This window comes from Tursiops truncatus, chromosome 1 (genome assembly GCF_011762595.2).
Source record: "Tursiops truncatus isolate mTurTru1 chromosome 1, mTurTru1.mat.Y, whole genome shotgun sequence".
NCBI lineage: Eukaryota > Metazoa > Chordata > Mammalia > Artiodactyla > Delphinidae > Tursiops > Tursiops truncatus.
Window position 1 is genome coordinate 116,828,683 of NC_047034.1, and position 25,632 is coordinate 116,854,314.

General features: G+C 34.9%; 1 protein-coding gene across 1 annotated transcript in view; it reads left to right on the forward strand.

Moving 5' to 3' along the window:
- The window catches only part of PIGK (phosphatidylinositol glycan anchor biosynthesis class K), a 135,531-nt gene that overhangs the window by 27,394 nt on the left and 82,505 nt on the right, over positions 1–25,632 (forward strand). Inside the window, exons 4-8 of the mRNA XM_019919992.3 lie at positions 10,939–11,074; positions 12,799–12,910; positions 14,803–14,899; positions 17,137–17,254; positions 17,479–17,589. Coding sequence (XP_019775551.1) covers positions 10,939–11,074; positions 12,799–12,910; positions 14,803–14,899; positions 17,137–17,254; positions 17,479–17,589 — 574 coding nt within the window. The remainder of the gene's footprint in view (positions 1–10,938; positions 11,075–12,798; positions 12,911–14,802; positions 14,900–17,136; positions 17,255–17,478; positions 17,590–25,632) is intronic.

Genomic DNA, 25,632 nt, shown 5'->3' on the forward strand with positions numbered 1-25,632 from the left:
AAAAATAGACAAATAATTTCTAGAGGGAATGGTAAGGTAAGAAAGTTTTATCTAATATTGATGACTGTTTTTCCAGGAAACCACTAGCATCTAATGCTATTACAGCTAGAATAAAAAAACAAATTTAGTGGACCCCAATAAATGCACCTTTGGGTCATGCCAGTCTTATTATTATGCACATTTTACACTGAATTTAACCATTCACTAGGAAACCAAAATGGAAACTTTTGAGTACAAGCAATTTTTTAGCTTTTCCTTATTACTAACTCATCGTTATTGTTATTAGAATAGTAATATTAGTACACCTTTTCAAATATGCCAATTTAAAAAATTTGTAAAAAAAGCCTTTTAGTTTTCTCTTTTAAAAATTGGAACACCATCTACCCCCAATTTCCTATATATATGCCTTTTAAAAATATTTTGCCAGTTATTTTCCCCTATCTAGATCTTATTTTCTTTCTTCCTTTTTTTAAATTAACATCTTTATTGGAGTATAATTGCTTTACAATGTTGTGTTAGTTTCTGCTATATAACAGAGTGAATCAGCTATATGTATACATATATCCCCATAGCCCCTCCCTCTTGCGTCTCCCTCCCACCCTCCCTATCCCACCCCTCTAGGTGGTCACAAAACACTGAACTGATCTCCCTGTGCTATGTGACTGCTTCCCACTAGCTATCTATTTTACATTTGGTAGTGTATATATGTCAGTGCTACTCTCTCACTTCATTCCAGCTTACTCTTCCCCCTCCTTGTGTCCTCAAGTCATTCTCTACGTCTGCATCTTTATTCCTGTCCTGTCCTGCCCCTAGGTTCTTCAAAACCAGTTTTTTTTTTTTTTTTTAGATTCCAGATATATGTATTAGCATACGGTATTTGTTTTTCTCTTTCTAACTTACTTCACTCTGTATGACAGTCTCCAGGTCCACGCACCTCACTACAAATAACTCAATTCGTTTCTTTTTATGGCTGAGTAATGTTCCATTGTATATATGTGCCACATCTTCTTTATCCATTCGTCTGTCGATGGACACTTAGGTTACTTCCATGTCCTGGCTATTGTAAATAGAGCTACAATGAACATTGTGGTAATGACTCTTTTTGAATTATGGTTTTCTTAGGGTATATGCCCAGTGGTGGGATTGCTAGGTCATATGGTAGTTCTATTTTTAGTTTTTTAAGGAACCTCCATACTGTTCTCCATAGTGGCTGTATCAAGTTACATTCCACCATCATTGCAAGACGGTTCCCTTTTCTCCACACACCCTCTCCAGCATTTATTGTTTGTAGATTTTTTCATGATGGCCATTCTGACAGGTGTGAGGTGATACCTCATTGTAGTTTTTTTTTTTTTTTTTTTTTGCGGTACGCGGGCCTCTCACTGTTGTGGCCTCTCCCATTGCGGAGCACAGGCTCCAGATGCGCAGGCTCAGTGGCCATGGCTCACGGGTCTAACCGCTCCACGGCACATGGGATCTTCCCGGACTGGGGCACGAACCCGTGTCCCCTGCATCGGCAGGCGGACTCTTAACCACTGCGCCACCAGGGAAGCCCCTCATTGTAGTTTTGATTTGCATTTCTCTAATGATTAGTGATGTTGAGCATTCTTTCATGTGTTTGTTGGCGATCTGTATATCTCCTTTGGAGAAATGTCTGTTTAGGTCTTCTGCCCATTTTTGAATTGAGTTGTTTGTTTTTTTGATATTGAGCTGCATGAGCTGCTTGTAAATTTTGGAGATTAATCCTTTGTCAGTTGCTTTGTTTGCAAATATTTTCTCCCATTCTGAGGATTGTCTTTTCGTATTGTTTATGGTTTCCTTTGCTGTGTAAAAGTTTTTAAGTTTCATTAGGTCCCATTTGTTTATTTTTGGTTTGATATCCATTTCTCTAGGAGGTGGGTCAAAAAGGATCTTGCTCTGATTTATGTAATAGAGTGTTCTGCCTATGTTTTCCTCTAAGAGTGTTATAGTGTCTGGTCTTACATTTAGGTCTTTAATCCATTTTGAGTTTATTTTTGTGTATGGTGTTAGGGAGTGTTCTAATTTCATTCTTTTACATGTAGCTGTCCAGTTTTCCCAGCACCACTTATTGAAGAGGCTGTCTTTTCTCCATTGTATATTCTTGCCTCCTTTATCAAAAATAAGGTGTCCATATGTGCGTGTGTTTATCTCTGGGTTTTCTATCCTGTACCATTGATCTATATTTCTGTTTTTGTGCCAGCACCATACTGTCTTGATTACTTTAGCTTTGTAGTATAGTCTGAAGTCAGGGAACCTGATTTCTCCAGCTCCGTTTTTCATTCTGAAGATTGCTTTGGCTATATGGGGTCTTTTGTGTTTCCATACAAATTGTGAAACTTTTTGTTCTAGTTCTGTTAAAAATACCATTGGTAGTTTGATAGGGATTGCATTGAAACTGTAGATTGCTTTGGGTAGTATAATCATTTTCACAATGTTGATTCTTCCAATCCAAGAACATGGTATATCTCTCCATCTGTTTGTATCATCTTTAATTTCTTTCATCAGTGTCTTATAGTTTTCTGCATACAGGTCTTTTGTCTCCTTAGGTAGGTATATTCCTAGGTATTTTATTCTTTTTGTTGAGGTGGTAGATGGGAGTTTTCCTTAATTTCTCTTTCAGATTTTTCATAGTGTATCGGAATGCAAGAGATTTCTGTACATTAATTTTGTATCATGCTACTTTACCAAATTCTTGATTAGCTCTAGTAGTTTTCTGGCAGCATCTTTAGGATTCTCTATGTATAGTATCATGTCATCTGCAAACAGTGACAGCATACTTCTTTTCCAATTTGATTCCTTTTATTTCTTTTTCTTCCCTGATTGCTGTGCCTAAAACTTCCAAAACCGTGTTGAATAACAGTGGTGAGAGTGGGTAACCTTGTCTTGTTCCTGATCTTAGAGGAAATGGTTTCGGTTTTTCGCCATTGAGAACGATGTTGGCTGTGGGTTTGTCATATATGGCCTTTATTATGTTGAGGTAGGTTCCCTCTATGCCCATTTTCTGGAGAGTTTTTATAATAAATGGGTGTTGAATTTTGTCAAAAGCTTTTTCTGCATTTATTGAGATTATCATGTGGTTTTTATGCTTCAGTTTGTTAATACGGTGTATCACATTGATTGATTTGTGTATATTGAAGAATCCTTGTGTTCCTGGCGTGAACCCCACTTGATCATGGTGTATGATCCTTTTAATGTGCTGTTGGGTTCTGTTTGCTAGTATTTTGTTGAGGATATTTGCATCTATGTTCATCAGTGATATTGGCCTGTAGTTTTCCATCTTGTTTAATGTGTCATTTAAAGCTTGTGTTTCCTTATTGATTTTCATTTTGGATGATATGTCCATTGGTGAAAATGGGGTATTAAAGTCCCATGTTATTTCTATGTTACTGTCGATTTCCACTTTTATGGTTTTTGGCATTTGTCTTATGTATTGAGGTGCTCCTCTGTTGGGTGTATAAATATTTACAATTGTTATATCTTCTTCTTGGATCGATCCCTTGATCATTATGTAGTGTCCTTTTTTGTCTCTTATAATAGTCTTTATTTTAAAGTCTACTTTGTCTGATATGAGTAGTGGTACTCCAGCTTTCTTTTGATCTCCATTTGCATGGAGTATCTTTTTCCATCCCCTCACTTTCAGTCTGTATGTGTCCCTAGGTCTAAAGTGGGTCTTTTGTAGACAGCATATATATGGGTCTTGTTTTTGTATCCATTCAGCCAGTCTGTGTATTTTGGTTGGAGCATTTAATCCATTTACATGTAAGGTAATTATTGATATGTATGTTCCTGTTACCATTTTCTTAATTGTTTTGGGTTTGTTTTTGTAGGTCTTTTCCTTCTGTTGTGTTTCCTCCCTAGAGAAGTTCCTTTAGCATTTATTATAAAGTTGGTTTGGCGGTGCTAAATTCTCTTAACTTTTGCTTGTCTGTAAAGGTTTTAATTTCTCCGTCAAATCTGAATGAGAACCTTGCTGGGTAGAGTAATCTTGTTTGTAGGATTTTCCCTTTCATCACTTTAAATATGTCCTGCCACTCCCTTCTGGCTTGCAGAGTTTCTGCTGAAAGATCAGCTGATAACCTTATGGGGATTCCCTTGTATATTATTTGTTGCTTTTCCCTTGCCGCTTTCAATATTTTTTCTTTGTATTGAATTTTTGATAGTGTAATTAATATGTGTCTTGGAGGGTTTCTCCTTGGATTTATCCTGTATGGGACTCTCTGTGCTTCCTGGACTTGATTGACTATTTCCTTTCCCATGTTAGGGAAGTTTTCAACTATAATCTCTTCAAATATATCCTCAGTCCCTTTATTTTGCTCTTCTTCTTCTGGGACCCCTATAATTCAAATGTCGGTGCCTTTAATGTTGTCCCAGAGGCTGTCCTCATTTCTTTTCATTCTCTTTTCTTTATTCTGCTCTGCGGTAGTTATTTCCACTATTTTATCTTCCAGGTCACTTTTCTGTTCTCCTGCCTCAGTTATTCTGCTATTGATTCCTTGTAGAGAATTTTTAATTTCATTTATTTTTTTGTTCATCATTGTTTTTCAGCTCTCTAGTTCTTCTAGGTCCTTTTAAACGTTTCTTGTATTTTCTCCATTCTATTTCCAAGATTTTGGATCATCTTTACTATCATTACTCTGAATTCTTTTTCAGGTAGACTGCTTATTTCCTCTTCAGTCATTTGGTCTGGTGGGTTTTTACCTTGCTCCTGCATCTGCTTCTCATTTCTTTGTCTTCTCATTTTGTTTAACTTACCGTGTTTGGGGTCTCCTTTTCACAGGCTGCAGGTTCGTAGTTCCTGTTGTTTTTGTCATCTGCCCCCGTTGGCTAAGGTTGTTTCAGTGGTTTGTGTAGGCTTCCTGGTGGAGGGGACTGGTGCCCGTGTTCCTGTGGGTTGGGCTGGATCTTATCTTACTGGTGGGCAGGGCCGTGTCCAATGGTGTTTTTTGGGGTGTCTGTGACCTTATTATGATTTTAGGCAGCCTCTCTGCTAATGGGTGGGCTTGTGTTCCTGTCTTGCTAGTTGTTTGGCATGGGGCGTCCAGCTCTGGAGCTTGCTGGCTTTGGGTGCAGCTGGGTCTTAGCTTTGAGACAGTGATGTCTGGGAGAGCTCTCACTGGTTGATATTATGTGGGGCTGAGAGGTCTCTGGTGGGCCAGTGTCCTGAATTCTGTTCTCCCACCTCAGAGGCTCAGGCCTGATCCCTGGCTGGAACACCAGTACCCTGTCAGCCACATGGTAATCATTCTTTCCAGTGGTGGACCAACAGTGAGACAGGGAGAGTGGTTTGTCCAAGCTAAAATCCAGCTGGAGGAGGTCATGGAGAGGACATAACGGCTGGTTGAACAGAGAGGTGGACGCAGGCAATTCCGTGACTTGACTATTGGGTTAGTGGAGGCGCCTTCCCCACAGCAACATTCGTTATTTTGACCATTTCTGTGAGCCATCCAAAAGGTTCGAGAAATATAATAACTTGTAGTTTTGCTAATATAATGCACAGATTTGAATTTCAAGCCTTGAAGCTGGTGTGCTTGACTAAGTCAGTAAAATAAATAGTTAGTGGGAAGGTGAGCAATGGAAAACAGGAAAAAAGAGATGGAAAACTTGTCTACACAATACTAATTTTAGCTCTGATAAGAGAAGGGAAGGAGTGGATGGGGCACCTCTGCTGCTTACCTCCTCCTCCATTATAGGAAGAGTGGTTAATATTGGGCAGTGTTTGGAAGCAGAGATAAGAGCAATCAAGACTTAGGTGCAGGCTATAGGTTCAGGTGCAGATGGCTGAGAGTGAAAATGGCAGGCTTGGTGGCTGAAAAGACGTTGGTGAGAGAAGGGCCAGTAGCAGGATGTAATCCCAATGCCTTTCTGTAAGAAGAGAGTCAGGGGCTTTAGAGAATTGATTGGAGAATGTCTAGAACATTAGCCTCTGTATCTCTTTGATGTTCTGTTCTCTGATTTTTGCATTTAAGTGGACATTTAAATTTTTCAGTTATACCTTACTACTTTTAAAGGAGAAATTACATACCCTAGTGCTGTTCTTCAATTTAAGAGTTTGCTATGGTCTCTGGATGGTTCCATTTAGAATTTCAAGGGCCTATTTTATGTTAGTTATTTGCCGTAAATATTGAACAGCAATAATGAGTGCATGCATTTAACTTAATTATCTGAGTTGATTAAATTATCAATATAAAACAAAACACGCCATTAAATTCTTTCAAATTCCAGTTCACATAGTGTCAGGGTAATGCAGAATTACTAAAAGCAAAGGTTCATGTCACACAAAATGGGTTTGACTTCAAACTCCACTACTTACTAGCTGTGTGACCTGGGACGTGTTACTTAACTTCTTTGTGCCTCAGTTTCATAACCTGTAAAACAGGTATGATAATAATATGTATCTTGGAAATAATGTATGAGATAATGCCTGTAATGTGCTTATTTTATTAGTGCAATGCTGGAGATATACCAAGTGCTCAATAAATGTTATTTATTATTGTATTATACTAAACCCCATGTGACTTACATATATGAGCCTATAGCTACCTAGCTCAACCCTTATGTAACATGTTTGTTGCTGTTGAGTTCCTGTCTCTGCAGTGCAGTTTTTTGAGTTTTATTTCTAATAATATAAGGGCAGAATACCTGGTATCATATAGTCTTACAATGCCAAATATTTACAGTTTGGCAAATTGAAAGTAATTCAGAAAGTCTTTATGGTCCAACACCTGTGGCTAGCAGATTTGTTATGATTAGTTTTGTAGAGCATTGGTGGCGAGATTTGTTAACTTGGCGATTCCTCAAGACATGGAAGAAAAGGAAGAAGAAAAGCCAAAAGTAAATTACTCTGGCATCAAGCTAACAATTATATAACAAAATTTGTTGAATTTGCTTGGTCCCGTAGTCATTAGATTGCTGCAGAAGAGGTAACCCACAGAACATTCTGAATAATTTATGTCAGGAAAAAAAAGTAACACTTATGAGCAGAAACTCAGAGATTTAAGAGAGCATCAAAGATCTCTGTGATCCTCAAATCCTCAGTTGCTTTAATTTCAACTACTATTCTAGATTAGGATGATGATATTGAAGATAAGCTTGGTGTAGGTTGCTAAAGATGCTCTAAGGTAGTATTATCTGATTAGTAGCGTGGTTAAAGAATGTATAGCAATTTTAAGTGAATGGTTTAAAAACATTTTCACCAATACAGTAATTTATTTAAATTTCATTTAGTGAAAAATTTTTCTTATGGTAATACCAGCCTGTTATAAATGAAAAGTTATGCTTTTTGAAACGTCATACTCTAATGGTCTAGAGCAGTGAAAGATTATCTATTTAAAATGTTTTTTTTTTTTTTTTTTTTTTTTTTTTTTCTACCCATTGGTTACTGGTTCCTGACTGGGCCAAGGAAGAATTTCAGGGAGGAGGGTAAAGAATGGCCGAGCAGCCCTGATACAGGGCTTACCTGTTCCTTCAATGTTAGACAAACATAATAATGGGAAAGGATTTATTTCAGACCATTTTCCACTCACATATGTTTCTAGAACTGGGTTTCATGCCTTCTTTTTTGAGAGGTATTAAAATTTCTTTTTCATTTTGATGATCTTTAAAATCTATTTAAGCATGATCAGGGTACTCTATTGGATCAGACACCAAATAGTGGTAAGGGAAGAAAATTTTAGCAGTTTCTTTATGTTTCTTTTTTTTAATCTATAAAAGAATGAAGTTGTGCTTCACTAATATTTATTATATATATTTGAAATAGCAAATACATATGACTTACAAATTAGTAGATATATATATATATATACATGTGTGTCCTCACATTTTTTTTAACTAACAGGAGTGAGTGTATGATTTAAACAATGTGGAAACTACTTATATAAATAACCACTGTATTTGTTTCAAACCCAGTTTGAACTTTATACAATTTCAGTGCTCACCTTTTGGTTTTGTGCTGAGAGAAGGCCATACCATATGCTTTGTTGTGTGATGTAGGTTTTGCTGGGCCTTGAGTAAAGTGTGAGAGTTGAGTCATCACACATGGTAGTAGAGGATTGCCAAACTGTAAGAATATCATATTCTTCTATCAGTTGGATATATTTGAGGGATTTTTGTCTTAATTTTAAAAAGATAACAAAGCAACTTGCTATCGTTATTTATAGGAATGTAGTAGTGTGTCTTCAATACCCACTCAGTGAAGACTTAAATAACTGCTGTGATGTTAACCTGATATTCAGGTGAAAAAGGCACTTTAAGGAGATAACAAGTTAGATCTCATGATAACTGGTGTCCAAAGAGTGTTTGTTGGCAAAAGCCTTAGTTAAATGTAAGATCTGATTATCCTGAACAGTAAACAGAGCATGGAAATTATGAATGGCATTTTGTGCAACATACTTTTGTGAACAGATATATTCTATATCATAAAATTATATAGTAGTGTGGATGTCAAAATATAGAAAAAAATGAAGTGTAGAACCAGGCCTGAAGTTAACCTCTTTCTCCTGTTAAATATAACAGCAGTCATTTAATTTCAGCAAAATAACATCATCCTTCAAATGGAATTAATGTTCTTAGAATATTATTAGTTTAGTAGTTTATAATTTTTAGTACTTTATAATTTTGTATTTATTTTTAGTTTTGTAAGAAATATAAGCCTAAGGAGTTTATTTTCATGTATATATTTAAGTATCATTTTACAAATAATTTTATGCTTGGGCCAGGTGAAAGGGTTTTTTTTCTCCAGAAAAGAGTTCTGAACTTTCAGAAACAGTGCATTAGAATATGTGGTTGAATTTCTAAACCTTTGAAAATTCAGTCTGTTTTCTGTCCTGTTTTTTATTTATTATCTACAGATATAATGAATTTTTTTTTAATTTATTTTTTTTTGTGGTACGCGGGCCTCTCACTGTTGTGGCCTCTCCCGTTGCGGAGCCCAGGCTCCGGACGCGCAGGCTCAGCGGCCATGGCTCATGAGCGCAGCCGCTCCGTGGCATGTGGGATCTTCCCGGACCGGGGCATGAACCCGTGCCCCCTGCATTGGCAGGAGGACTCTTCAACCACTGCGCCACCAGGGAAGCCCTATAATGAATTTTTTAATGATATATTGATTATGTTAACCAAAGGTTATAGTGTTGATTGAATTTATAATTTTAAGCTGAAGTGACTACTTCTTTATGAAATTGACATTGTATAGATATTAAGTAATCATTTCATTTCAAGGAACGAAATTAACCTTCAACCAAAAACATGACCTAAAGGAATATTTTTATTTTTATATTGAGATTTATAGGTCAGTTCATTCTTGTTTAATAGTGGCTTATAACAGAAAAGATATGATTGATAATAACAATATAAATCATTTTAAGTTATTAAAATGCGAAGATATATTTTCCATTTTAAGAGGAATAACTTTCACCATTCTGTGAGTATGAATCAGTAACAGCTGAAGATCTGATCTTTGAATGTGGCAGTGTTGGAACCCTTTCAAAATAGAAACCTAGCCAATTTTCAAGAAAAATCACAGTGTTTCAGTTCTGAACTTTAATGTATTTGGACCATATGCAGCAGAACATTTTCTTCTTGCTATCTCTTGCCAAACTAATTACATATGCCACATTAATTTTTCCCTTATGTTTGGGAAGCTCAAGTATATTGTAGAATAAAGAATTGCCTGATTCATGTTCACCAGTTTTAATGGAAAGATCAAGATGAGAAGCATTTAATTAAAGAGAGACTTTGTAATTTTCTCTCAAAGAAAATAAAAGCAAAAATGAAAATGTTTCATTCACTCAATGAATGTTCATTGAATACCTACTATATGCCAAGCTGTATTACTAAGCCTGAGTGATACAGTGGTGAACAGGACAGATAAAAGCCCCTGCCCTCAGAGAGATGCTCATATTCTAATGGGAGAGGGTAGTGGGAGAAGATGGGGATTTCAGATTCGTAAATGACCTATAGGAAAGAAAACTTGAAGTGAAAATAGAGTACCTTAGCTGAGATTTGAATGATATGAAGATTTGGGAGGAGAGAAGTCTAAATTTGGTCAGTAGCCCCTGAATTGGGAAAGGCTTGGCATATTCCTGGAACAGTATGGAAGTAACATCGTGAACATGGATGCTAGGGGCTGAAGTTAGAGAGACAGACAGAGACCACATTGAGCCTTTTAGACCATGTAAGGAATTTCTGTTTTCCTCTAATTATAATGGGGAGTTCTTGAACGGTTTTAAGTGAGAAAGTTTAGTGATTTGACTTGTTTAAGGAAGGTCACTCTGGTGGCTATAAGGGGAATGAACCATGGGAGGGTGAGAGTGGAAGTGGGAAGCCAGGTGGGAGCTAATCCAGCACCTAGTCCAGCATCATCTAGAGATGATGGGGCTGGTGTCAGGGAGATGGAGTGGAGCCAGTGAAGAATGACTGCATTGGAGATGTGTTCCTGTGGTACAGTGATTACACTTGCTGATGAATTGCATGTTTTCATACTTAAGCATTTGAGATTCTGAAAAGTAGATTCTTTGGAATATCATAGTTTAACTCAGTAAGTCTTGAGAGTTTCAAATATTATTAAAATTGAAAAAAATGTTTTGGGAGGACAGTGTAGCTCCTTCATCTTAGCTTCCTTTTGCTATATGGCATAAAGTATACTCTGTTGGGAAAAAAAATTAAGTAAGTTAATTTCAAGTTCTGCGGATAAGTTCGTGACAGATTGTTCTAATTTCTCGACTTTAAAACTTATACTACATAAAGATATGAAAAAAATAATTAAAGCTCTTTTAAATATGTCCTCAATAATTATTTTGAGTTAATTTTAATAAAGAAAGAATGAAGATAATTACCATATTATATAAATAGAATATATTTGTTTTTACCTTTCTGGTTTTATTTAAATAGTACACTATATTTACTGACAATTTTTTTTCCTAGTCACATTGTTCTGATGCTTGCAGATGATATGGCATGCAACCCTAGAAATCCTAAACCAGCTACAGTGTTTAGTCACAAGAATATGGAATTAAATGTGTATGGAGATGATGTGGAAGTGGATTATAGAAGTTATGAGGTAAATTATTTAGTTTAGCAACAGTTTTGAAATATTTTCACTTTTAAGCTTTAAAATAGTGGTAGAATAAAATAATCTTATTCTTTTTCTTTAAACTTTGTACATGATTGTCACTGAAACCTTGCTATAATTCTGTTTCTGGAGTTCATATTAAGGAAACAATATATGAATAAAACTATCACAGCATGAATATTTCATATATGTATCTAGGATAGAACAACTTTATCTTGGCTTCTATATTAGAGTATTTTATTGATGTTTAATGTATCAACATTCTTTTATAGTAAGTATATTCTTTGTTTTTCATATTTGATCTAAAATTTCAAGTTTTATATTTTTAGTAAGTATAGTGTGAAAATACTAAAGTGACTAACACTACTTAGAGGTAATCACTTTTAATATGCTTCCAGTGTTTTTAGCATGTATGATTAAAAATAAAAATGTAAATTTGGAAAAATGGCATTATACTATATTTTCTCCCTTTGAAACTTCATTTTAAATTTAATAAATTGTATGTTTAAAATTTGAAGTCTTCCTTGATGAAGTCTTCCTCAATAATCCTTCCCCTTTTACCAAGTTTACCAAAAGTAAGACACAATTTCCCATGTTCCCAGACCTGTTTTGAAGCAATTTAAAAAGAATATCTTTTCCCAGGCTGTAAGCTGCTTGAGAACATGGCCTGTATCTTATGTATCTTACACCTAGAGAGTTCCTGTAACCTTCTGAAGGCACTCAAAAATGTTTGTTCAACAGTTAAATGTTTATGAATGCTGGACTTTTAATTGTTTATTTAGTCATTATAAAATGTAGACCAAATACTTCCCTTCCTTATTAGCTAACAAGAAGTCCTGTTAAAGAAAAACACTTAGCATTTTGCTGTCTTCTGGGAAAAATGTAAACCAAATAGCTTACACACACACACACACACACACACACACACACACACACACACACACACACACTTACATACTCATGATCTAGGGAAAAGTCGAACAAGAAAGCTGGATTGATTTTCTGCTTTTTAAATTTAGATCTGTATAGTATAACTTCAAATTAGCATTATACTCCCAAGACCTTAAATATCTTTCAAAGAATCCCAGATGTCCAGAAATTCCTGGTTGGGAAATCTGGTTTACAGTGTTATGAATTTTTTACATGTTAAAGATACCCCTAATGAAATTTAAGTAACAAAATGCATTAAAAAATCAAAGATGCATAATTTGGGAATTATTTATGGATCTATACTTATGGTTTTATTTTTATAATTTATTATGGACCTGTTTTTCACTGTTAATCTAGAATTGACTAAGTAGTTGCACATATTAATTGCAATAGTTATAATGTTGTTGAATTTATTTATGTTTTTATATTTTGTTTCTTCCCAAAGAATTGCCTGTGAAGACAGACTGATAATCTTTAAGTTTTTGGCAATATTTTGTATAGTATTTGAATTTTTAAATGTATAATTAACCTATTTTTCCCCAAGGTAGTTTTTATTTGTTAGTTTTTAGTATTTTTTAAAAAATGGAAACAAAGTTAGTTTGAGGTATACATTTAAATAAATATATTTTAATTGAGTTATATTTCTCTTTAGGTTTTATTTTCAGTTTAGAGGTAATGCTGAGTAATACATAGAGAAAGAAGAAGGAATATTTTTGAAAGTAAAAAACAATTATCAGGTTTCCCTCAATTCTATTTCATCTGATTTTTCACTTATTTTTCAGGTAACCGTGGAAAATTTTTTACGGGTATTAACTGGGAGGATTCCATCTAGTACGCCTCGGTCAAAACGTCTTCTTTCTGATGATAGGAGTAATATTCTTATTTATATGACAGGTAATTTCATAATTTAGATATTTAATGATAGCATATGTTGCAACTCTTTTCAAAAAGGAATTTGTGTGGAAAGAAATTTGAACATCTTAAATTATTTTGGTTCAAGTAGTTTGATAGTTTGTTATGAAGTTCTCTTTTCTCATAATGTATAACAACTTGAAATGGTATTTTAGAACAGTGTATTACTCATCAACTGATGATAAAATAGGTGCAGAATGATTCTTAGATGTCATACAGCAAGACAGTGACCCCTAATTAGTGGTCTTCTTTTATCATGTTGCATTTATTTACAGCTTTTAAAATACAATCAATTTATAAACTTTCTAAATTAACCCAGCAAGTTAATGAAGTCAGAAAAATTTTCATTTTAGTTTATCTGACATTTACAAGAAATTTTAAAGTTTTTGTGGCAAATAGGATGAAGTACAGTCTTGTAGCTTGGCTTTATTTGATGTACTAAACAAAAGGTTTTACATTTTTTTCTGAGTCTGTAGATCCTCTTTCAGGATAACTCCAGGTATGGGAGAAATTCCAGTATCTAAGAAAGAATTGGCAAACCCTGGCCCATGGAAGGGCTACTGTTTTGGAAGTAAAGTTTTATTAGAGCATAGTTGTAACCATTTGTTTTGTGTATTGTCTGTGGCTGCTTTTACATTACAGTGGTAGAGTCCAGGAGTTGCAACAGAGACCATATGGCTCACAAGTCTAAAACATTTACCACATGGCCCTTTACAGAAAAAGCTTGCCAACCCGTGTAAGAGAACGGGAAGGTTGATAATTATGATAATATGATAATAAAAACGGTAATAGCTAATATTTATTGAGGCTTACTATACATCACGCAGTATTCTTAATCATTGTGTATATTAGTTCATTTCATCCTCAAAACAATCTAAAGATTTAGGTGCCGATTTTCAGGGCTGTCATATATGGTTGTGTGGGTTGTGCACTGCATATAAGTGTCTGGCTCGGGTGGTGAGTGGGAGCTGAGATCTAGTATATGTTTACATTTACTCAGCTGTGTGCCCTGCTATAAAGTTGTGTCTAATGGGAGAGAGAAATATTCCTCTTCCCTTAACCCACCCTAAGGCATAGCCACTAACCACTTTTGAGCTTACAGGACTACTTATATTCAGTGGGAGCACTGAAACACACAGATTTTTCTACTTTGTTACCCAGTGGGAAGTACCTTTTTAAAATCTGCACAAAGGACATATATAGACACGCTAATGATGACCTTACTGATACATTTCTTACTTTACATCTGAGGAAACTGAGGCCTAGAAAGGTTAAGTTACTTGCCTAAAATAACACAGTCATTAAGTAGTAAAGCTAGTGTTTGTGTCCAGGCAGACTGGCTCTATCATGCATTCTAAATGTCATAATCTTCTGGTCAACTCTCATTAGACAGTGGTTGATGATTGTGAAAACATCAAGTTTTAGGTGAGAACTACACTTCCTATTGATATAGCATTTCAAGTATATACTGTGAATAGTGCTAGCTTACCATGGGACTCGCTAGTGTCTTCAACTCCTTTCTCACCAAAAATGTTTGCCTGGTATTTGAGAAATTTTTATCTATGGAAACTCATTTCTGACATAATAATGGAGCCAGTGAAAAAAGTATAAATGTGTTTTTCTAAAACTGAATGATAGAAAATCTTTTAAATATATGTTATATCTACTATTTTGTACATAGTCTATCATTATTCTCTTTAATTGGTATAGCAGAAAATTAAATTTATTTGTTTTTACAGTACTTTTTATTTTAGAGTATAAAATAACAAGTGATATTAAAATATTGCCATGAATGAAGTGAATGTTTATATCTGGATGTGTGCAGTTTGCATTAAAAACAGTGTCTGTTTGATCTTTCTGACTCTTCCTATAAGGACATGGTGGAAACGGTTTCTTGAAATTTCAAGATTCTGAAGAAATTACCAACATAGAACTTGCAGATGCTTTTGAACAAATGTGGCAAAAAAGACGGTAATTGACAAATGACTACTTTTCATAAGATAGATTAGTACCTAATTTTTCCATGGTTAGTAGATTTATAAATCTTATGAGATCTAAACTTATTTTAATAAGTCATTTCTTCTACTCTAGATTTATGTTTGTTATTTCTATTGAACTGAACTATTATTTTTTTAGAAATTGTACATTGCAGCAGTAGTTTTATTATATTTTACAGAAGTATGAACTGAATTCTTTTTAGAAGAAAAATTTGGGTTTCTTAAAGAGCATGGAAAGAAATTCACCTGTTAAGATCATATCTCTTGTTATTGCTCATCCTGTTTGGAGAAAATAAGAGTCCCACCAACCAAGTTCCCCATTATTTAGGGGGATTGTGAACATATATTTATTTTTCATCTTGTACTTATTCTTTTTGCACAATCTTGGGCCCTCCAAGTAATAGGAATACATTATTTCTTCTTTGGAAAAAAGATGCTGAAATTAGGATTAGTATAAAATTTGTAGCAACTCACATTAAGGATGATGTATTGTTAGTAATCCGTGATAAGCACCCTTTTAGTTGAAAGTTGTCATATGAACTTAAGTGAATTTAAAGTAGCAATTGAACTGCTTTTAAATTAATTACCCTCAATAAATACTTATTGCTTACCTTCTGAGCATGTGGCACAGAGGGGAATATGATGCTTATTGTGCCTTCAAAGTTTTTAAAATCTAGTAGAAAAGAGAAATGTGTACACAACTCTGCTACAAATTAAATATTCTAAATTCTGAATTATAGGCATAAGGAGAATGTATAGAAGTGTTGAAGAGGAAGCTTTTGCTTGGTACTGGTTTTATCTTATTCATAGCTTACATTTATTGAAGGTATACTAGGTGCTGGGCACTGTTATATAATGTGTTGTTCTGTTTAATTTTAATAACACCATGAGGCAGATATTGTTATTATTCCCATTTTTACAAATGTGTAAATTGAGGCACAGATAGATTAAATAACTTGCCAAACTTTATACAGCTCATAAGTGCCAGTACTAGAATTCACATCCAAGTGGGCCTGTCCCAGAGCTTACTCTCTTAATTGTTTTACTGTACTGCCTCTCATAACCTTAGATGTTTATGATCCCCAGGGGTGTCCACAGATTTTTGTCTGAGAACAAATGTGTCATATTAATCGTGCCGTCTATCCCTTGCCTAGATAATATTAAGATTCCATGCTTTCTTTTTTAGATGTAGTGTTAGCTGTTTACTTAGATCCAATGTCTGAGAGAAACCTCTGAGAAAATGTTATTTGCTCCCTGTTTTCACCTTCACCAACTAGGCAGCTAAAATATAGAGCTGATTTTGTTATTCTTTCACTTTAAAAAAGCCTTTGATGGCTTCTTCAAACTTACAGGTTAAGATCCAAACTTTGTACAGGATACTTTACAGGTTGACCCTGCCTTACCTTTTTGAAATGAATTTCTCTCCATTTTACCAAATTAACTCTCAATCCAAGCTACACAATACAATTCCTTTTTCCTAAACATTTATACTTTTTTACATTTAGATGCCTTAATACAGGCTTTTTCCTCTGCTGGAAGGTGCTATTCCTCTCTTTGTTAAATAATATAACACTAACCCCTCACTGCCCTTGTCAGACATCACCTTTCCCTGACCTGCCTTTCCTTACAGTTTCCTCTGTTTCTTTCTCAGTGCTCTTGGAGCACTTTGACTTTGTTAGACTCTAAGCTCTGTGAGGGCAAGGACCATTGTATCCCCAGCTTAGTGTCAGGCACATTGTAGGCCTTCAATAAAATTTGTAACACTCATCACATTCTGATTTAGTTATATGTTTATGTGTCTGTCTTCCAGTTAGATTTTAAGATCTTTGAGTATGGTGACTAAGTCATATATATATTTTTTCTGAATCTAGCTCAGTTTCTAGGACTGTGTGGGTGCCAGATAATGTTTTTTTGAATTGAACATGTGTTTGAATTCTGAATCTTGTGGCATAGATAAGGGAGGGGGAAGAAGTTGGGGCAGCCACTTTATGGCACAACTACTGCACTCTATTGAGGTGGTTCCCCTGGACAGGTTATACCTTTAATATTTCTCATATTAAATTTATATTGGGAATTCTATCAAAAAATCTCAAATTTTTAGCTAATGAAATGACTAAGATATGACTTAAACATCTTAGGGAAGTATTGTAAAATGTTAATGTATGTTTAACAGCATGATTCATGTCAAAGATATTATCACTTTTCTTTCAGCTACAATGAGCTATTGTTTATTATTGATACTTGTCAAGGAGCATCCATGTATGAGAGATTTTATTCTCCTAACATAATGGCTTTAGCTAGTAGCCAAGTGGGAGAAGATTCACTCTCGGTAGGTGCATTTTTTCTTTCCCGTTTGTAAATGGCATTGTCTTTGGAATGTGTAGCTATTTCTAGGATCACTTATATGCTTTATAAATATATCTGTTATTTCTTATTCTTAGAATTCTTTATATCTTAGAAGGAAATTTTGATTATATTTAAAATATTTTGTTGTAATGTGATGATCCTATCTATTAGACATACACTTTTTTTTCCTTTGCTTTTTTTTTATAGCATCAACCTGATCCTGCAATTGGAGTCCATCTTATGGATAGATACACATTTTATGTCTTAGAATTTTTGGAGGAAATTAATCCAGCTAGCCAAACTAATATGAATGATCTTGTAAGTATTTGCTTGATTTGATTATAGCACAATAGCTATGCTAACCTTAATGTGATAAGTGAAGTCTGTTATTCCTCGACTTCTAGGGTACTCTTCCATATGCTGAATGGTGGCCTTTTAAAGTGTTTTGAATCTCCCATTACAGTAGTATCTCTTTCTTTACTACAAGAGGCCTAAAACCTTAGCCTAGTTAACTTGCTATTCCTTGAGGTATTTTGCTATTCTCATTCATTTGCTCATGTTTTTTTTTCCCTACCAGAAGTCTCCTTTTTTAGATTCACATATTGAAATTCTACCTATTCTTTGGGAGTCAGATCAGATCCTACCTCCTCCAGGAGATCTTCTCATAGTCTTCTTGTTGGAATTTATGTAAAATAAGTAAAGCTACTCAGAGCTTTATTTCTTTTTTTTTTTTATGCCATTTGTCACAGTCTGTCTTTGTTTGGACTTACTAATTGAGTGTAAATGTTTTTCTCACTTAATGGGAAGTTCTTGAAGGAGAGAGGCCTCCTCTTACATATTTTTGTGCACCCTACAACTTCTAGCACCATGTTTTGATGTGGCCTGTTGAATTTAGTTCAACTTTTTTTCCTGAATTTTCTGCACTGATTGTCTCTTTTAAAATAAATCTACTTTGAAGTTGCTATCAAAAGTAAGCATAATAAAAAGCTTGAAATAGCAGTTCTAGACTGGATAATTACTGTGAATTAATGACTTTCATTGTTTTTCATTAATTTATATCTTAATTCATTCACAAATATTTCTTGAGATTTTGCTAAGTGACAGGCACTGGCTGTACTCTAGAGATAGAGGCAGATACTGTCCCTGCTTTCATGGAGCTTTGGAATGAATGGGAGCCTGAGTAGATAGGGTTCTGGACTCTAGTATTTCATAAACCAAGCAGCTTTGTATTGATCTCTTTTATTATATAGAAACCTTTCAGGTAGATTTCTATTTATTAAAGAGGTTCAACTCTAAAATTCTGAAAACCACTGCTTTAAGCTATCAGATTTGATAACATCAAACTACTTACTACATTTTGAAGTTTCGAAAGGGAATAACTGCCAACTAGGAATTCTGTAACTTGTAGGGTTATCATTCAGAATTGAAGGAGAGATTAGGAGTTTTCCAGATAAGCAAAACTAAAAGAGTTCATCACCATTTTATAAGAAATGTTAAAGGGACTTCTCTAAGCTAGAAAGAAAAGATACTAATCAATAGTAAGATAAGATATTAAATTAAAAATCTCACTGAAAAAGGTAAATAAAAAGGTAGTGGATTAATCATTTATAAAGTCAGTACAAAGGGTAAAAGACAAAAGTCATAAAATTAATTTAAAATACAATACTTAGTTAAGGGATATATAAAATGAATAGATGTAAAATATGTTATCATAAATGTGTTGGGGAAGTAAAATATAAAGCTTTGGAATGTGTTCAAAATTAAGTTACTATAAACTTAAAGGAGATTGTTATATATGTAGGATGTTATGTGTGACCTATGGTAACCACAAACAAAAAAACCTTTAGTAAATACACAAAAGTAAATGAAAAAGGAATTTAAAATAACTGTAAAGAAAACAGTCAAACAACAAGGGAAGAAAGAAAGAGAAGAATAAAGGAACAGAGATGAACTACAGAAACAGTGAGAAAACAATTAACAAAATGGCAGTAAGTAAATACCTATCAATAATTACTATAAATGTAAGTGGACTAAATTCTCCAATCAAAAGACATAGGGTGGCTGAATGGATTAAAAAAAACAAGACCCTTCTCAATGCTCCTTACAAGACACTCACTTCAAACCTTAAGACACTCACAGTCTGAAAGTGAATGGATGGAAAAAGATATACCATGAAAATGAAAATGAAAAGGAAACTGGGGTAGTAATAGACTTCCAAATACTGTAACAAGGGCATTACATAATACAAAGGGGTCAGTCCAACAGTCCAACAAGAGGATATAACATTTGTAAACATTTGTGCACCCAACATGGCACCACTTAAATATATAAATCAAATAGTAACGGAAGTAAAGGGAGAAATAGACAGTAATACAATAACAGTAGAGGACTTAATACCCCACTTAATATCAATGGATAGATCATCCAGACAGAAAATCAACAAGGAAACATTGGCCTTAAAAGACACCTTATATCAGATTGACTAAATAGATACATACAGAACATTCCATCCAAAACAAAAACAGCAAAATACACATTCAAGTGTACATGGAACATTCTGCAGGATAGATCACATGTTAGGCTATGGACCAAGTCTCAGTAAATTTAAGAAGTCTTAATAAATTTGAGCATCTTTTCTGATCACAACTGTATGAAACCAGAAATCAGTTATAAAAAGAAAACTGGAAAAAAACCCACAAAACGTGGAGACTAAACAACATGCTGTTAAACAATCAGTGGGTTATCAAAGAAATCACAAAATACCTTGAGACAAATGCAAATGGAAACACAACATTCCAAAATCTTTAGGATGCTGCTAGCGAAAGCAGTTTCTAAGAGGGAAGTTCATATTAATACTGACCTACCTCAAGAAACAAGAAAACTCTTAACCATCTAACTCATTTAAAGGAACTAGAAAAAGAAGAACAAACAAAGCCCGAAGTTAGTAGAAAGAAGGCAATAATAAAGATCAGAGCAGAAATAAATGAAATAACAGCTAAAGAGACAATAGAACAATCAATGAAACTAAGAGCTGGTTCTTTGAAAGATAAACAAAATTGGCAAATCTTTAGCCAAACAGATTCATCAAGGAAAAATGAGCCCAAATAAGTAAAATCAGAAATGAAGGAGGAGAAATTACAGTCAATATCACAGAAATACAAAAGATCATAAGAGACTATTATGAACAATTATATGCCAACAAATTAGACAATCTAGAATTGGATAAATTCCTAGAAACATGCAGTCTTCCAAGACTAAATCATGAGGAATTAGAAAATCTGAATAGACCAATTACTAGTAATGAAATTAAATCAGTAATCCAAAAAAAAGAAAAAACGCCAACAAACAAAAGTCCAGGTCTAGGTGGCTTCATAGGTGATTCTGCCAAACATTTAAAGAAGGTAATACCCATCTTTGTCAAATTATTCCAAATAAAATAATACACACTTTGGATAATACACACTTCTTCAGTTTGAGAAGAAAGAAAGAACACTTCCAAAGTCATTTTATGAGACTAGAATTACCCTGACACCAAAGCAAAAGAATTGATGCTACAAAAAAAGAAAATTATTGGCCAATATCCCTGATGAATATAGATACAAAAATCCTCAACAAAATATTAGCAAACCAAATTCAACAATACATTAAAAGAATCATGCAGCATGATCAAGTGGGATTCATTCCAGGGATGCAAGTTTGGTTTAACACCTGCAAATCAATAATGTGATACACCACATTGACAAAATGACTGATTTAAATCATATGATCATTTCAATAGATGCAGAAAAAAGCATTTGACAATTTGACATCCATTTATGATAAAAACTTTACAAAGTTGGTATAGAGAGAATATATATACCTCAATATAATAAAGGCCATATATGACAAACTCACAGCTAACATTATACTCAGCAGTGAAAAACTGAGAAAGCTTTTTCCTCTAAGATTAGGAACAATACAGGGATGCCCACTCTTGCCACTTTTATCCATAGTGTTGGAAGTCTTAACCACAGAAATTAGTCAAGAAAGAAACAAAACTAAGTTATTTGTAGTGAGGTGGATGGACCTAGTCTGTCATACAGAGTGAAGTAAGGCAGAAAGAGAAAAATAATACCGTATGCTAACACATCTATATAGAATCTAAAAAAAAAAGGATGAACCTAGGGGCAGGACAGGAATAAAGACACAGACCTAGAGAATGGACTTGAGGACATGTGGAGGGGGAAGGGTAAGGTGGGACGAACTGAGAGAGTAACGTTGACAGATATACACTACCAAATGTAAAATAGGTAGCTAGTGGGAAGCAGCTGCATAGCACAGGGAGATCAGCTCGGTGCTTTGCGGCCACCTAGAGGGGTGGGATAAGGAGTGGGGGAGGGAGATGCAAGAGGGAGGGGATATGGGGATATACGTATGCATATAGCTGATTCACTTTGTTTTACAGAAGAAACTAACACAACACTGTAAAGCAATTATATGCCAATAAAGATGTTAAAAAAAAAAAAAGAAATTAGTCAGGAAAAGAAATAAAAGGCATCCAAACTGGAAAGGAAGAAGTAGCAAAACTGTCACTATTTGCAGATGGCGTAATACAGAAATCCCTAAAGACTCTACCAAAAAAACTATTAGAACTAATAATGAATTCAGTTAAGTTGTAAAATACAAAATTAATATACAAAAATTGGCTGAATTTCTGTACACTAATAATGAACTATCAGAAAGAGAAGTGATGAAAACAATCCCTCTTACAATTGTATAAAAAAGAATAAAATACCTAGAGATTAATTTAACCAAGGAGGTGAAAGACCTGTATTCTGAAAACTCTAAGCATTGATGAAAGAAACTGAAGATGACACAAATAAGTAGAATAAATCCATGCTTCTGATTTAGAAGAATTAATATTGCTAAAATGTCCATATTTCCAAAGCAATCTACAGATTTCATGTAATCCATATCAAAATAATAAAGACATTTTTTAAAATAGAACTAGAACAAATAATCCTAAATTTTATATGGAAGCACTGAAGACCCCAAATAGCTAAAGCAATCTTGAGAAAGAAGAACAAGCTGGAGCTATCATATGCCCTGATTTCAAACTATGCTACTAAGCTATAGTAATCAAAACAAGTGTAGTACTGGGAGCACCCTTCTAGTTGCTAGGTGGGATGCTGCCTGCCCAATTCATGAATCATCTAATAAAGCCAAATACATCTTCAAATTTACTTGGTTGACTTTTATTTTTTAATGGATGGGTGGCAGCGATGAGATTTGAAGTGAATTTGGGATGGCTTTCAAGGAGCAGGAAACACAGGCATGGCACCCTGTGAACCCTTTTCAGTTCACTGTCTTTCTTGCTGTTTCCAAGGGCCATTGGTAACTTCCTTTTGGTTGAGCTCTGTTCTTTTTGTGTTCGAGCTCCTGATCTAATTAGCTTTCCACAGTTCATTGTTTTGAGTGAAAAACTCCAGTCCCTTGATTCTGTCTCCACATTTGGTACTATGAAGGTTTAATATGCACCTCCCCATTTGTTTGGAATCCTTTCCCAGATTCCCTGTTGAGAACTACTAGTTATAGCTGCAGTTCTCCTTTTGCTTGGAATCAGTCCGCAGTACTCATTCTTTGAGGTCTGCTCGTTCAGTCCTTTCCCCAGTCTCTCTCTCTCTCTCTCTCTCTTTTTTTTTTTTTTTTTTTAGTTACCATGGGTTTCTGTTAATGTGCACACGAAGTAAAACCCATTGCTAATGGGAATTTCAGAAGCTAAAAGGCTGCAAAGTTTGGTGGGTACCAGACGTTTAAAAGTTATTAGAGTGCTCATCACCTAACCCAAAGAGTCTCATGTTAGGATAAGTTGGTCACAGAATGGGTTAGACTGACATCTAGGTCACTCACCAACCTCAAGAAAACTTCCATGCAATAATGTACACTGTAAAACACCACATAATTCCCAACCCTGCCACAAGTCCCTCTTAGGTATTAGTTTGACTGAGAAAACCAAAGGCCTAGCTAGAAGAAACATGATCCTTTATGTACAAATAGTTGAGCACACTGCCTTCCATCACATCTGCTTAGTTTATATTTAAGAACTATGAATCCTGGAAGCTGCAATTATTTAACAAAATGGCAAAGTTTTACTAAAATCAACCTAGAATTACATTGGCCATTAGGAGGAATGTTCCAAATAGGTAAGATCACTTAAAAACAAGGGCTCCCAAGTTAAATGAACCAAATGGAATACCTTTTTTAATTAGTATGCAGAAGTCTCCAAAAGCTTTCAAAATTCCAAAATAACTTCATTAAAAGATTCGTTGCAAAATCCAATGAAAAATTAAAGATACAAAAGATATCTAAAACAATGCCTAGGCCTCCCCATTTCACCTTCTTGGGGGTTCATTATTAAAACACTTGCCCAGAGATCAATGTTTCAGCTGTTATCAGCTGGGACCCTGGAAAAGAGATTGTTCTCAAGGCTCTGTGCAAATTCTTCCACATCAGCTTAAACTCCCATATGGGCCCCTCACAGAGTTGATGATACAGATTTTTTTGGATAAACTGCTAAATTATTCCCTTAAACACTTAGGGAACTGAAATTATTCAGAGTCTGGTAAGAATTTAGACCTTATACCCGAAGCTAGATATACCCAGAGGAAAAGAAACATTCCAACAATAGGTAGATGGGTGTCATTCCTTTTTGCCAATCCCCAAACCTCCTCTCTTCATCTCAAAATACTTGTAGATATTGGGACTTTGGAAATAGAATTGTTCTGTACTTAATCTGTGTCTTTGTGATGTAGATTTCCTATCTCTATATTCTCTGAGACTTAAGAGCCATTCTTTGAAATGCAATTGTTTCTCATCAGAAAAGAAAAAAAAAGAAGGGAAGAAAAATTTGGAAATTTGGCAGATAAAAAAAAAATCTTAAGTGTCTTCTCCACAAATATTGGTAACTATGAGATCTCTCTTTGCATCTGTGTGTATCTCCTTATGTACGTTGTAGATATGTGGTGGTGTTTTTTTTTAACCTCTAGATGGTACTGCAGAATTACTTTGTAGAAGAGCTCTATTTAGTTGGTTTGAAGACAAGCTTGTAAGGATTGTGTTACCGAGTGCAAGCACGCTCTGCTCGCTGCACAACAGGCCAATAAATCGGGAGACAGGGTGTTGAGGCAAGGAATATGACTTTATTCAGAAAGGCAGCAGACCGAGAAGGTGGTGGACTAAGGTCCCCAATAAAAACATCTTATCGGGGTCTGGATGCCAGTTTCTTTTATAGAATCAGAGAGGGAAGTAAAGCAAGAAGGCAGAATAGAGAGGGAGAGGCGGGGAGGAAGTAAAGTAAAAAGGGCCATCAGTCTTGCAAAACCATCTCCTGGAATGGCCAGCCTCCAGGAGGGCATGTGTTAATTTCTTCTTTCATGCAGCCATTCCCAGGTGGGTAGGGTTCCCTGCGGCAGGCCATTATGTATGATTATAATAACAAAAGCAAGGAAAAGCAAAGGCTAAAGTCAAAGAAACAGAGCCAATGTGGAGTCAAAATGGGCATTCCAAAGTTGTCAGAAATACAACAGAAACTAACTGAAATGCTTTTTAAAATTATGTGATCTAAGATATCTTTTGTAAATAAAAGCTAGTTTAAGGTTGTTGGTTTAAATTAAAGCAGAGATGTCTTTAGAGTTATCAGCATTAAATATAATACTTTTATTTTACCTAGGCTTGCAAGGAAAATAACTGGATATGATGAAGTTTTCATAAGTAATCTAAACAATTGTTAAGAGCAAGTATTAAATAAATATAAGTAGGATAAAAAGTTCTTAGTTGAACTTTTCAAATTAATTTCCCATATCTTTTCAGTAACCTGAAACCTTAAAGTTTTGCTAAGATTAAGTGCTAGAAATTTATTGAATATCTAGCTCTCCCCAAATAAGAAAAAATACTGAGCCATTAATTACTGAACATAGGTTTATCTACTTTTGGTTTCTTATTATAGAGAAACTAAAGATAAATTTGGGTTTATTAGTAAGCGTGTGTCGAGTGAAAAAAAATGTGCAACCAAAAGTTGAGAATTATGTTTTGTTTGGCAGACAAAATTGAGGACTTAAGCCCAGGATGTAGCTTCTCAGATAGCTCTGAGGGACTGTTATGAAGAGGTAAGGGAGGAACCAGATTTTATAAGAGTTTTTGCAAGAAAGACCAGGTAGTCAGAATATCAAAAGATTACTGTTGGACTTCCCTGGTGGCGCAGTGGTTGAGGGTCCGCCTGCCGATACAGGGGACACGGGTTCGTGCCCCGGTCCGGGAAGATCCCACGTGCCGCGGAGCGGCTAGGCCCGTGAGCCATGGCCGCTGAGCCTGCGCATGCGGAGC